Raw genomic sequence first — 14,611 nt, forward strand, 5'->3', positions numbered from 1 at the left:
CGCTGGAGCTGCCCCGTGACTGCCTGATGGAAAACCAGCGGGTTTCATCAGACTCGTAGTTTCTTGTTTTTGTTGGGGACCCCTGTAATTTACCGCTCCCTCCTGCAGTCTTCCCCTATTAACATTTAAAATGATTCTGTAAACTCCGTGTGTCAATAGAAACAATCTCTGCCAGCTGCAGTAAATGTAGTCTCCAAATAATAAATAAGAGGTGCATTAATCTGTGTATCTCCTTTGATCCGCATTAGTGATATTTTCAGCACCAGAACAGTGAAGCAAAGAAAGAATCCTGAGTTTGTTAGTAATTTTATTTATTAGGTGCATCTAACCTGTTCTATTTTTTCTATTTTTCTCTGAAATGAGATCAAATCAGTGCTTCTATGGGTTGTCTCCAATCTGCACTGGAAAATTTTACTTTATTTAGAGACTTGTTGCAGAAAATATTCAGAATGTGCAGTTTTTTGCTACCACAAGCGATCTCTGGTCCAGCCGCATATCAGAGCCGTATTTGAGCTTAACTATCCACTACATGAGCAACTGGGAGCTACATAGTATTTTGAACAAGTTAATGTTTGCACAATACGTTTGCAATTGACATGTTTGCACTTTAAATATGTTTACGATTTTAATTTATGTTAAGTTACTTTAAAAATGAGAAAAACTGATTTTTGTAATTGTTTCTCTCAGGGCTTTTATCATCTCTGGTGTGAGTTTAAAATATAAGTGTGTTAGCACTGTGCTGATTATCCCTAATATGAATAAATGTTTGTTTATTCAATGTTTCTCTTCTTTAATACGCAATTGAAGTTATGCTATTCATGGATAAAAAATCGTGATAAAATCGAAATCGTGATAAAATATTGGAAAAATCGTGATATTCTATTTTTGCCATATCGCCCAGCCCTATGTTACTCCCTACACTGATGGTTGATAAATGAGGCCTCTGGGATCTACACCTTTCAGACCAAACACCCACCAGTTCATCGTTTTGCCTCTGCAGCTCCGTGGCTCTCTCCACCAGATGGTCGTAGCTCTCCTTCAGCTTGTGGACCTTGTGGTCTGCACGGGTCTTCACCGACACCAGGATACCTGCAGCAGGTTCAAACAGGGTCACAGCTGGAACCACTACCTCTGTGTGTGTGTGTGTGTGTGTGTGTGTGTGTGCGCGTGTGCGTGTGTGTGTGTGTGTGTGTGTGTGTGTGTGTGTGTGTGTGTGTTAGACTGCTGTCACACCTCAGGAGAACGGCTGGCTGATAATGTGTACATTTGATTGTTGGTCTTTTCAGTCTGTGGACTGTGGTCTAAGCTGTGCACACATTAAGTTTAGATGATATACAAAACTTTTCCAAGTGACATTCTTCAGTCCAAGAAATGATGATGGGTGATATATTTGTGCAGAAAATGGTGAGATGTTCTGTGGGTCAGCGAAGGGCTTGACCAATCACCAATGGTTCAATCATTTGTCCAATTGACAAACCTTAGTGCAGTGTTTCCCAACCCTGGCCCCCAGGGCGACCAGACCTGAATGTTTTCCGTCTCTGCTTCTGCACACCTGATTAACACTGGCTCCTCAAGAGGACATCAAGTGCTCCAGATGCCTGTTAATCACTCATTCATTTATGTCAGGTGTGTGGCAGCAGGGAAACACTGATGTTTAAAAGGGCAACATGGAAAACATGCCTTAAGGACCAGGGTTGGAAACCATTGCCTTGGCATACTCTGGTGTCTGTCTAGTTGTGTTGGCAGTGATTTAATCTCTTTTCCTTTGAGTTACCAGTGGCTTTGGAGTTGCTGCTTGAGCATCACCCAGAGCCCAGCTGTAGCAGATCTCCTTAGGTGGCCTAGTCCATTGGGTCATGCCAACTCTCAAGAGAAAAGAGATTACTGTTTATTCAGTAATTATGGAATGTTTTGATGGCAACATGGGAGTTACCCAAACATATTAGACTGATTAATGTTTGCTAGGTACAGTTTCTGTGTTATTTGATGTTTCCATACCTTCCTGTGTGACAGTGGTCGGATCAGCCACTGTTATAGGCTCAATCCCAATACTCGCACTTACATACTTGTACCCTTCAATTGCGCTATCCCGACCAGGGGTGCGAGTGCGTAGGGTGTTCTGTTCCTTAAGTGCGGAAGTTGATCACGCCTCTTTTGCACCCTTGATCCACACTCCACCCATGTCTGCATTGTTACGGTCTTGGGTGGAGTGTTTTACTCACAACCCGTTGCTGTGGGAGAACAGGCTCAAGATCATTTTTTGAAAATATGTGTTTTCTAATGAAAGTAGTGAATTTTAGTACAATTATTTCCTGCTCTAAAACTTTTAAACAAAGCAATGCATGTAAAATTATTTCACATAATTGTTTGTTTGAAAGTTGTTAAAGGCCCGTGTGTGAAATCCGTTGAAATCATGATGAAAAAATGCGACTCTTTAACGCCGTGCAGTTTAGAGAAAGTTTTGCAGCTACGGTGGCTCACTCGTGTAACCTAACCCACACATAGCTTAAAACAAGCTACTCGACCTCTTTAAAAAAGCATTTATAATTATGACTGTTTATCAACCTACCAGTTCTAAAGGAAGCAAGCTAGTTCGGTTCTTGAAGCTGTCACCATTCACACACGGAGGAGGGGTGACGTCAGCCGGGAAGTCAGGTGTTGTGAGAAATTGTGTTCCCCTGAAATATTCTGTCCACCGTGTCGGGAGATCGCACTTCTGGCTATTTTCACAACATTTGTGATCAATTTTTACGGTAAAATGATGTAATTTAATAATGTTGTGCTTGTGATTTTTATCTGTATTTCCTCCTATAAACAATAGAAAAGATACAGTAAAAAACATTCTTGTTCTCTCTTTTGCAGCAAGCTTATTTATCATTTTTGAAAGTTATGTAAAAAGATGTAATCTCATTCAGTTTAACATCTTTTATTTGAGGTAGTTTAGTCCTCATCATAGACAATAAGTCCTGTGGATTTGGAAATATTTGCTCTTGACTGCCTAATTGAAACCGAATATTTCAGAGGAACATAATTTCCCACAACACCCGTTTCACGCGGCTCACAGTGCCTCGGTGTAAAACTGGCAGCCGCTGCAATCTATGGAGCGATCACTGGCTGCTCGTTAGCCACGGCAGGTGAAGGAGTGTTTGTGAGCCGGGGACATGCTATGGAGATCAAGTAAATAATGTTAACTCCTCCACCAGCTAATCGTGGCTCATGGCTGGCGTGGTGGAGATGGACGTCACAAGCTACTTGTTAGCCATGGCTAGAGCCGGGGTATGCTGTGTGTAAACTCCCACGGATTACCAGCAAAAGGAGACCCAAACCTAAAGGTAACGTTTGAGATTAAGCTCTCTTGAGTCGAAGCGTCTCAGTAACGCGTGGAGAACTACATCGTCATTAGTAGAGTTGTGGGGATAAAGTAAACAACGCTGGTTTAGCCACTGGCTAGCGGCTGAGTTGGAGCGTGTTGGGAGAGACGGCAGGCTGCAGTAAGAGAGGAGACTTGAGGAGGACTTTGGAACTGACACGTTGGGACCGGATTGGGAGTTCTGGTACTAGGAAAAGACGGATGAACAACGTGAGCTGAGTGTGGGAGTCAGAGACACCAATCGGAGGCTGGCGTCCAGCTAATAGCGGGCGGAGGTCTGAACATGTGCGGCTTCCTTGTGTTGGACACGATGACGAACTGACAAATTTTGTGTCTTTTGATTTAATAGTTTTTTATTCAAACTAACAAGTACAGCAACGGTGTAGCTATTCTTTTCTATTTCTTAGTTGAATTAGCAGACTTCATGCTTCCAGGGTGCACTGCTGCCCTCTGCTGGTTCTGTCAGGTTACAGTCATAGTCCAAACGGGTAGCGTGGAGCTTGTATGTCCCTAAACAGCTACTGTATTTTAAGATGGTGGATGACCATGGAGCCTCGACCACAGTTTATGTATATAAAAATGTATAATTTCATGTTGAGAGGAATATTTAGAATTGGTGTTGGTGAGAAATATTAGTGAAAAGGACACGTTTGTGAACTGGAAACACAGGATTTACAGTAAACGGGTAAAAATATTACACACTGGGGCTTTAAAGTTTAAAAAAGTATCACAGCGAGCAGCCTCCCGGCATGCATTGTGATCCATTACGCAATACTCCCCGTCTCAATTTGGCAATTATTTTCACACTTGTGTACCACGCACTCAAAGCCTTACTGCACCCTTTCTCCAAGTGCACTTCGCTGAAGACCGCAGGGTGCAGTGCGAGTACTGGGATTGGGCCTTTGTTGTTTCTTATGTGTCAAAGCCAGTCTAGCCTATGAGTTGTGTATGTAAGGCAGAGAGTCTAGCATCTTGAGTTTGGGTTATTTTTGTAACATTTTCAGTTAAAGTATTAGTTGGAACTCTCTTTTGCAGGAAAAGTAAATAGAAATGTAACTTTCAAGAAACTGAACAGTCTCCCGACTGCTTAGTGCAAGTCCCTGGCTGTGTCTGCTTGAGTCTGACCAACCGTTGATGATCCGAGCCACTCTCCAGAGCCGCAACAGGATGAGGAGATTAAACCCACTAAAGGCATCCTCATGGAAGATGAAGACTATGTCCAGCACAAAGGACACCACCACCACCAGACCATCAAACACCTCAAACTTGTGATGGATGAACTCCAAACGGAATGCAAATATCTTCCCAGCCAGCTCCACCATGAAGAAGGTGAGAAGGGCCAGGCTCAGGTAGTGGAACACCTACAAAATACACACCAAAGGAAGATCTCACTGAGGAGACATGTCACAGATTTCTGTTGGAGTTGGACACCGTCTCACCTGAGGAGCAACATGGCCGTGCTCTAGTTTAACGACAGAAAGATCTATCAGCAGCTCAGCCAGGACGAAGAAAGCATCCAGGATCACCAAACAGACCACCAGCACCTGGATGCAGCAGCAGAGGGAGATATTCCTCCAGCAGTAGAGATACAGATAGATCTAGACCCACTGTCCAAGGTTTAGAGGACCACACAAAGTGTCTGCTTGTAACTCACACCACCACTTAAAACTGCTCTGGTTTCACTGGTGAGGATCTCCACATTCATGAGCTCAGGAGGACGGGAACCCTCAGACACAGGATGATGTTTGTGTGGAGTTTGTATTGTATTGTTGCCAGGTGTCTCCATGCTGCTTTAGACTACATGGAGTTCTGGTTAAACCCAGTGATGAAAAAACTCAAGTTCTATTATGTGTCTTTCTACTGGACTGATGCAAATGAATGGTCTTTCTGTTCCTGTACTAAGAGTTGTCTCTACACAGTTACAAATGGAGTGCAGTAGCTGGATTGGGAGCGGATGGCGGATCGTACCGCTGAAGTTCACATCTGGCAACTCAGAAGAACTTGCTTCGTAGATTTTCGACCTTCTGACCTGACAGGTATCCGTCAGAACCAACCCTGGACTGATGCGCTCCAGCGAGAACCTGGAAGTCCACCAATCACTCCCTATTGGTCCAGACTGAGAACCAGAGGTGACAGAGCTTCACTCTGTTCTGGTCTTTTTAGACTTCAGTGCTGCTTTTGACACAAATGATCACAATATTCTCTTAGAAAGGCTTCAGCATGTTGTAGGTAAAATTCAAATTGTCTGACAGATTTCAGTTTATTTAGGTAAATGAGAATTATTCTTCATACACTAGGATTACTTATGGAGTACCACAGGGTTCGGTGCTTGGACAAATTCTTTTTACTATACACAAGCTTCTACTTAGTAAAATCATCAGACAGCACGGGATAAACTTCCATTGTTTGCATTTTGTTTAACTTAACACAGTTAGGGATTTTTTGCGCAAATTTTTATTTCCACTGTGGGATTAATAAAGTCTATTCTATTCTACATAGTAACTACCAGTGTACGTACCAGATCTGCTCGGGGTGCCAAATGATTGGCTGGATGTACAACTTACAGACGTTACGTTACTAATAGGCCTGGGACGATAACACATTTTACTGGATGTTATAATGTCCAACACATTATTGACAATAAAAAATATTGTTGACATTAACGAGACCAAAACCACTTATGTAAAATTAATATATCATACTAATGCAAGTACACCCTTTAAAATGCAACAACTAAACCTTTATTTAAAGGGACTTTAGAGAGTTTTGAATTTTTATGCTTGCGATTGCCCCCTCAGGCCAAATGCGTAACGGCAGCTTCAATAGTAGGCTCGTGCACGAGGCGTGCATGCTGTACGTGCACACTCAACGAAAATAACAGCTGAGACAGTCCCTTGTGTGTGTGTGTGTGTGTGTGTGTGTGTGTGTGTGTGTGTGTGTGTGTGTGTGTGTGTGTGTGTGTGTGGCCCGGAGGACAGAGGACAGGAGAACGCGCAGCTAATTAATTAAATAATTTGGTTCTGAGGTTCGTCCTGGGTATCTCAAGGCAATGTTGTAGGGCTGTCATGGTTGACACGTCTCTGCAACTTGCGTGGTCATCGGGGACAGTTCCTGTGGAGTGGCAGACCGGGGTGGTGGTCCCCATCTTTAAGAAGGGTGACCTGAGGGTGTGTTCCAACTATAGGGGGATCACACTCCTCAGCCTCCATGGAAAGGTCTACTCCAAGGTACTGGAGAGGAGGGTCCGATCGATAGTTGAATCTCAGATTGAGGAGGAGCAATGTGGTTTTCATCCTGGCTGTGGAACTGTGGACCAGCTCTATACCCTTGCAAGGGTGATGGAGGGGGCATGGGAGTTTGCCCAACCAATTCACATGTGTTTTGTGGATTTGGAGAAGGCTTGTGACCGTGTCGCCAGGGGCACCCTGTGGGGGACGCTCCAGGAGTATGGGGTGGGTGGCTTTCTGTTAAGGGCCATTCAGTCCCTTTACCAGAGGAGCATGAGTTTGGTCCGCATAGCCGGTAGTATGTCTGACCTGTTCCCAGTGAGGGTTGGACTCCGCCAGGGCTGCCCTTTGTCACCGGTTCTGTTCATTACCTTTATGGACAAAATTTCTAGGCACGGCCGTGGGGTGGAGTGTGTCGAGTTTGGTGGCAGGAGAATCTCTTCTCTGCTTTTTGCGGATGATGTGGTCCTCCTAGCTTCATCCAGCTCTGACCTTCAGCTCTTGCTGGGTAGGTTCGCGGCCGAGTGTGAAGCGGCTGGGATGAGGATCAGCACCTCCAAATCTGAGACCAAGGTTCTCGACCGGAAAAGGGTGGCTTGCCACCTCCGGGTTGGGGGAGAGGTCCTACCTCAAGTGGAGGGGTTTAAGTATCTCGGGGTCTTGTTCACGAGTGAGGGTAGGAGGGATCGGAAGATCGACAGGCGGATCGGCTCGGCGTCTGCAGTGATGCGGACGCTGAGCCGATCTGTCGTGGTGAAGAGGGAGCTGAACCAGAAAGCCAGGCTCTCGATTTACCGGTCGATCTACGTCCCAATCCTCACCTATGGTCATGAGCTTTGGGTAATGACCGAAAGAACGAGATCGCGGATACAAGTGGCCGAAATGAGTTTCCTCCGTAGGGTGGCCGGGCTCAGCCTTAGAGATAGGCTGAGGAGCTCGGACATTCGGGAGGGACTCGGAGTAGAACCGCTACTCCTCCGGATCGAAAGGAGCCAGTTGAGGTGGTTTGGGCATCTGGTCAAGAGGCCTCCTGGACGCCTCCCTGGGGAGGTGTGTCGGGCATGTCCTTCCGGCAGGAGGCCCCCGGGTCGACCCAGGACACGTTGGAGAGGTTACATCTCCAATCTGGTCCGGGAACACCTTGGGGTCCTGCCGGAGGAGCTGGTGGAGAAGGCCGGGGAGAGGACGGTCTGGAGCTCCCTAGTTGGGATGCTGCCCCCGCGACCCGGACAAGCAGAGGAAGACGACGACGACCACCTTTCTCTTCAGCACAGCCGACAAAGGTTTAAGATGGGTCAGTCCTCCTACAAGCTCAGATCATTCCCTTCCCTTGCTTGAAAAATTGTTCCAAAATGAAAGTTGAACCCACATCTTTTTTATCTGTGAATTCAATGCCGTTCGGCGAGTCTCAAATAAAAATTTGGGCATCTTACTGGAAAAAAATATACCATTAATGTAAAAAATAAACTCTAAAACAACTATGTCACATCCAGAATCGAACCCGGGTCTTCTGCATGAAAGCCCACAGTCTTATTAGACGAGCTAAACCACCAGTGATGTCTCAACCACTCAGACTCTGGGGAATCCCACAAAGTCTGTCCTTTAATAAACACACACTCTTAACAACCATATAATGCTCGGTTGAACGGCTGCTATCTCGCCATACCTGCAACAAGCAGTGTTTATACGACCCGTAACGTTACTCGAGTGAGGGAAAGAAAGTTCAGTCCAAGCGTCCAACCGCAGCACGCTTCTCCCATGCTTTGCAAGAGCGGGGGGATAGTGGCGCATACTGGTGACATCGTAACAAGACGACTTTGGCCGTCTTAAAGAGACCACATACTTACAGCTGTTACGGTGTCATTAAAAGAGCTCTGAGTAACTGGTTAAATTTTGAGAGCACGACAGAAAAAAGACAGCAGCGGCATCGTAGATGGTGTGAAAGAGCTCTAAACCAGAGACGGAGTTACCATAGCGATTGCGTCTCGCTCGTTCTGTTAACTCCGCCTACTGATTACTCGTATATTGCAGTGTTTGAATGCATTGTGTTAATTTCGGAGGCGCACAAACGACGTTTCAAAATCAACGCAAGTAACGTGTGGCAGCCATTTTAAACATGTTTGTGTCGTTAAACAGCAAGAATATCACGACCCTTACTGAGCACCTGCTCAGAGTGCACTCCACAGAAGGGCGTAGGGCGCAGTGCGAGTATTGGAATTGGGACTCAGTAGAGCCGATATATAGTCAGGCACATCCACAGGCAGCCTAGGGCTGCAGCTGAATGTGAAAGACCCCAATCCCAGACTTTGGAAGTATTTTCCTTGGAGTAAAAAGTAAGGCTTCTCTGATATTTCAAAATCCAACAACTGTATATTTAGTGCGTATCAAAAGTAATATATAAAATGTTGCGTCTGTGTGTGTGTGTGTGTGTGTGTGTGTGTGTGTGTGTGTGTTCGTTAACGGCTCGTTTTCCTGATGGAGTAACTCAGAGAGAGGGGCGTATACATTGGGGTGGCGCCAGGTGACGCCTCCTTCTGGCACATTTTTAAACAAAGTGTGAGCAGAGTAAGACTATAGGCAGGGGTGACGGGCCATTCCCATCTGTACCGGGTCGGCCCGGGCCGGGTAGCGTAGGTTGTTTACATATCTGGGTGGCCTGGTATTTTTCCGGGCCAACCAAGGCTCGTTCTCAGCCCTCTTCTCGAGGGGGTCTGCTTCAGGCCGACCAGGGCCAACACACCCACTGCTGACAGCAAATTCACACCTTCCATTAGAGCAAGCCTCTGATTGGTGGGTAGAATCAGCCCACATGGGCTTAAGACAAGGATGTGAGGAATCAACCGGGCCAGGCTGGGGCCGACTGGGGCTACCCGGCCCGGGCCGACCCGGTACAGATGGGAATGGCCCATACCACTTTAAAATCCAAGCTCCAACTGTATATATTACATTACTTTTCCTGTATGGGAGTTATCACTGTGTGTGAGGGGAGGGGAAGAGAAGACAGGAGCTGCAGCTGCTCTTCCACAGACGCTGATGTTTTGCTTTAGCGTTAGGAACTTTTTAAAGTAGTGTTGTCGTTTGATTCAGCAGTTTTCATTTGGACAACACAGTGAGTAGAAAAACACAGCAAATGGTCGCTACATGACGCCCTAAACTGCTCTTTCTGTTTACAGTGTAACGTGTGACCTGCTGAGACATGTCCTGACAAGTGTCCACATTAAACCTGTCCAACATCAGCAGTCAGTAACACTAGTGAGTAGTCTGGGTGCACATTTATTCTCAATAGGTATGTGTGATCATTCTAATGTTTCTCTAATATTTATTATAATTATGACGGACCGAGTTGTAGATAAATGCTCTACTAAAATAGTAACGTCTGTTTAGCTGGGAGCTTTCTTCAGCTGAAGATCCTCATCTGTGCCCCAGACAAGCTGGTTCCCAAAGTCAGAGACTCTCTTGGTCAGCTTGCTTCTCACACCAAACCTTCCGTCAGGAATCTTGGCATGACCTTTGACCCAGCTCTCACCCTGGATTCTCATGTCAGTTATCTTGTCCGCTCTTCCTTCTTCCATCTCAGAAACATTGCTAAGCCCCGGGGAGGTGTTTCGGACATGTCCTGCTGGCAGGAGGCTCCCGGGTCGACCCAGGACACGTTGGAGAGGTTACATCTCCAATCTGGTCCGGGAACGCCTTGTGGTCCTGCCGGAGGAGCTGGTGGAGGTGGCCGAGGAGAGGACGGTCTGGAGCTGCCTAGTTGGGATGCTGCCCCCGCGACCCGGACCCGGATAAGCGGAGGAAGACGACGACAACGACATTTTTTCCTTCTCCTTTTAACCATATATTAAAATTTTAAAAAATTATTTTTTCTATTTGAAATATTTTGTTCTTGTGAAGTGCCTTGTGGTTTTTATATTGAGAGGTGCTTTATAAAAGATTTGTTTCTTTCTTTCTACATTTAATATTTGGTGATTTTATTGATATTTTTATTAACCTTGGTAAATGTTTGCTTTTAAGACTGAGCAGTGCACAAAATGAAGATTCAACAGTTAAATCCAGTGTTTAAAAGTTCTGCGTCCACTCTTGTTATTAGTGATAATTCAACACTCAGATATCGGCTGACCATAACCGCCACACGTCGGTATCGGCGGTAGAAAAACTGACATCAGTCCACCTCTAATTGGTCCATCATCAGCTCTAATACAACCAGTAACTGTTTTTGTCTTGTGTTCATACTACCTTCTTGTCCAGGGCTTTCATAAACTCACGTCTCATATTTGAAGGTTGATTTTAGTGACTTTAGTTAGTTTTTCTTTCCTCTCGTTGACAAACAGAACAAAACCTTCAGTCCTGGTGACAGTCATGACATGTATCAGTATCGGTACTACTCGGCATGGGTGCATTCCTACCTGGAACCGTTCGGAGCCGTAGAGTCTCTTCAGCTGGTCCCTGAAGCTGAGGGGGGGTAGGTTCTGATCCATGGCCGGACCCCGGTCCACCAAATCCTCATGCTCCTCGTCCACCCAGTGAGACACATGCTTGTCTCCCACGGTGGTGAAGTGTCTCAGGTACCGAGCCATGGCTGCAGGACAAGACCCGCTGAGGAGGACAGACCCGGGTCAGCTTCAGAACAAACCTGAACCTCCAGGCTCCGGGACCTAGCTGTCTCAGCTGCTGGACAGATTTCCTCAGATGTTGGACAATCAGAACCACTTCTGCTTTCACGCACGTTGGGTAACGCTCTGGTTCCGGAGGGGAACTAGAACTTCTACTGCTGGGTTCTGAGGAAACGTCCGGATCAGAACCACTTAAAGATCAAACAGAAGGAGCTTCCATGGCGTCACGTGCCGCTCCAGTCGTTGGTGTTTGGACCCAACAGACCAAAGGTTCGGTTCGGTAACGGTTGGACCCGAGCAGCTTACTGAAAGGAACCGGATTAAAACACGCTAGAGAGAAGCCTTCCTACCTGCTTCTGATTGAGGAGGTTCCGATAAGGTTCGGCTGCTGACGGGAACAACTGATGAAAACATCCGTCTAAGTTTGCGCTATCAGCATTTCTGAGCGGAACCGACCAGTTAGGAGTAAAAACCCAACCGGTCCGGTACCGATACCAACCGGTCACAACCCAACACGTATCCAGTTGATCGGAGAAACTCCGACTCGGTTCGGTTCGGAGTGGAGTTAAGATTGCGGCGGTATGGAGCCCAAAGAATGCCAGATGGTTGGAAAAATAAAACAGGAAGTTTGAAACTGAAGAAATAAAAGCTTTGAACTTTTAGTTTGAGAAACGAAAACCGTACCCCAAAATAAGAAGCTAACCGCATTTTGTTTCTGCTTGAAATATATTTTTTATTCATTTTTGTTTTTAAAATCATTTTCTTGTATGTATTTATTTAGTTTCAGATTTTATGTTTTTAAATTGAACTGTGTTCACTTTCAAATGCGTTTTTTACACTTTCAAGTTGTTTATTTATTTTTGTATCAGACTCAAATTATAACCCTGAGTTTAAAGTTGTGGGCGGGTAAAAGTGATTGACAGCCAACAGCAGGCTTGAGGCTCCTCCCCCTTCATGTTGCATTCGGCTAGGGCAGCGGTCCCCCCACGGGGGTTCCCACATTTTCGCAAGGGGTCCCCACACTTTTGTCTGTGCTGAAGTTGTAGGGTTACCAAGATTTTATTAGTGAAAATTACATTTATAAAGTAATAACACACCTTAGAGTATATTCCAAACACTATATAAAAGTTAGAACTCTGTATATCTTTATGCCATTTGTAAATGATCACATTTAACTTGTGTGATAATGTAGGACGTTAGGGGTGGGAGTCCTCAAGGATAAAAGTTTGGGAACCACTGAGCTAGAAACTTGCACTATGATTGCCTGCTTGCTGAAGCAACATGCCAAATGTGGTTTATTTTATTTTTTGACATTTCTCAGTAGCCCCTCCATCCGCTCACGGAAAGATCCCGTCTGAAACGACACACTGAGTTAAAAATATGGCTGTGCCATGACCTGGATGCCATGACCACGGATGTACAAAATGTTTTCCCTTCTAAGCCATGTATGCCAGTCTATCAAGCATTAAAGGGTTGTCCACACTGGCCGTGTGGCGATTTAGGGTTCTGCTGGACACCTGTAAAACAGCCCGTAAACACACACTCTGATTCATTTCTCAGAGACCACCACTTTAAACTCAGGATACTTTTATTTTACAGACTTAAACAAATTACTATCAGTTCACTAAGGGGGACATCCTGGTCTCTGTCAGGCAAACGATCCTACCCATCCGGGCAGGGAGCTTCCACGACTCTCTGGTATTCATCCTCTTCCTGTGGCCGGGAACTTTCTCACCCCTGCTAGAAAGGCAGTGAATATTTGCTCTGATTGTGTGTAACTCGTTGTTCTACTAGACCCCTTTTTATTTTGTTGATTAAATATTTTTTTTCATCACACATATACTTTTGCAGACAAATAAACAAGCAAAAAAAGAAAGAAAGAAAAGAAATCTTGGTTTAAGGCAAAAAATGACTAAATTGATCACTATTTTCTTCAGGAATGGACAAAGAAGCAGTCAGCAAATGAACAGTTGTGACTAGGTGAGAAGGGAACTAGTCAGTCAGCCCTGAGAGGTGAGGTGGGGCTAGCCAAGCTCTCAGGAAGACAGCAGCTGAACCGGTTATGTGACAAAGGAGAAAAAGCATTACATGTGTGTTATGGACAAATTGATGTTTATTAATTTTTGTTCATTGACTCAGTCAACTGAATGTAAATGTATTGCTTTATGCCTCTTTGATCATGCTCACTCATTCAGACACACCCACACAAGCCACTCACACATGCACACACACATTCTTGACTTCCCACACACACACACTCTCTCTCTCTCTCTCTCTATAGATAAACTCTGTGACTGGATGTTCGGTGCATTTTGCCTCGAGGGTAACTTTAACCATGCGGAGACGAAGAGGAGGCGAAAATTTGATATCAAGTTCAAAGCGGATGTGCTGATTATGCTGCAGAACACTCTGGGGAGCAGTAGGGGTTGTATGAACTAGTCACTAGTTGACTTCACCGCTCTATAGTGACTTTTTATGCCCGTCATCGACTAGTTGCTGTCACGTGATAATGACCGGCAAGATGCAGTCCACGGAAAAGACAGCAGCCTGCAGCAGGTGACAAGCTCCTGCGTGTTGGGAGGCAAGGCGCTGTGCCAGAGCGTTGGTACTGACACCCGCCGTAAAATGGACATTTAACCAAATTGTGACGTTTACCCTCTGGCAATTTAACTTTCCCCTCACCCCCATCCTAACCTTAACCAGCTTGCGCATGCAAAGCTCTGATTGTTGACGCGCTCCAGACATCTGCGTCCTGAGCACGGCCACAGTAACATTATCAAATCAGGTGTCGCCACCTCAAAAACTAATTTAACACGCGATCGTTCATGTCGGCTCATTTCCTTTTATGTTTTCTGTCTTTTATTCCTTTATTTGTGCCTGATGCGTTTCGCTGCTGTGGATCAGGGCGCATCACCTGTTTTGTCCTCCGGTGACGCACCTCACTGATGCGGCCGGCGAGCACTCCGCTGTTTTAGCGGTCGGTAGATCTTTTAGAACTGCAGTTCAAAGGTAACTCATAAGGTGAATATATATGAACCCAGGTAGCAGTTTTTCTTTAGGATTGAGAGGAGATGCAGGAAGATAATAAACAGGCAGGACAGAAAAATAGTCAAATAAAAACAAGTTAGTTTTTGTACCTGGTGGTTGCAACAAACAGACACCATTGAAGGTAATCAGAAGTGAGGAACAGAAAATGAAATAATTATTTTAATGTTTAGAGCGGCAGGAACTCTGAGAGGCTGCAGGCGCATCAGTGAGTTTGCGGCCGCTGCGCAGGGGGAGGGGGGAGAGGGCTGAAGCAGAAACTACCGTTGTTAAAAGAAATGTGTTTAACTTTGAAAATGTGGGCGCAATTTTAATTGTCAAAAACTCCAGCGAACCATTAGTTCATTTTGCTCAAA

General features: G+C 45.4%; 1 protein-coding gene across 3 annotated transcripts in view; it reads right to left on the reverse strand.

The window, feature by feature from the left end:
- Window positions 1–11,777, reverse strand: part of hvcn1 (hydrogen voltage-gated channel 1) — a 31,035-nt gene extending 19,258 nt beyond the window's left edge. For 2 of the 3 annotated variants that reach the window (XM_054738867.2, XM_054738868.2), the window contains exons 1-4: window positions 11,004–11,370; window positions 4,810–4,914; window positions 4,500–4,731; window positions 977–1,089 (exon numbers count right to left, since the gene is read on the reverse strand). In XM_054738867.2, coding sequence (XP_054594842.1) covers window positions 977–1,089; window positions 4,500–4,731; window positions 4,810–4,914; window positions 11,004–11,174 — 621 coding nt within the window. In that variant the 5' untranslated portion in view covers window positions 11,175–11,370. Of the gene's footprint in view, window positions 1–976; window positions 1,090–4,499; window positions 4,732–4,809; window positions 4,915–11,003; window positions 11,371–11,560 lie in introns of those variants that run through there. The other variant, XR_008562747.2, reaches the window with a different exon arrangement.
- Window positions 11,778–14,611: the final 2,834 nt, after the last annotated feature.

This window comes from Nothobranchius furzeri, chromosome 1 (genome assembly GCF_043380555.1).
Source record: "Nothobranchius furzeri strain GRZ-AD chromosome 1, NfurGRZ-RIMD1, whole genome shotgun sequence".
In the NCBI taxonomy this organism is placed as follows: Eukaryota; Metazoa; Chordata; class Actinopteri; order Cyprinodontiformes; family Nothobranchiidae; genus Nothobranchius; species Nothobranchius furzeri.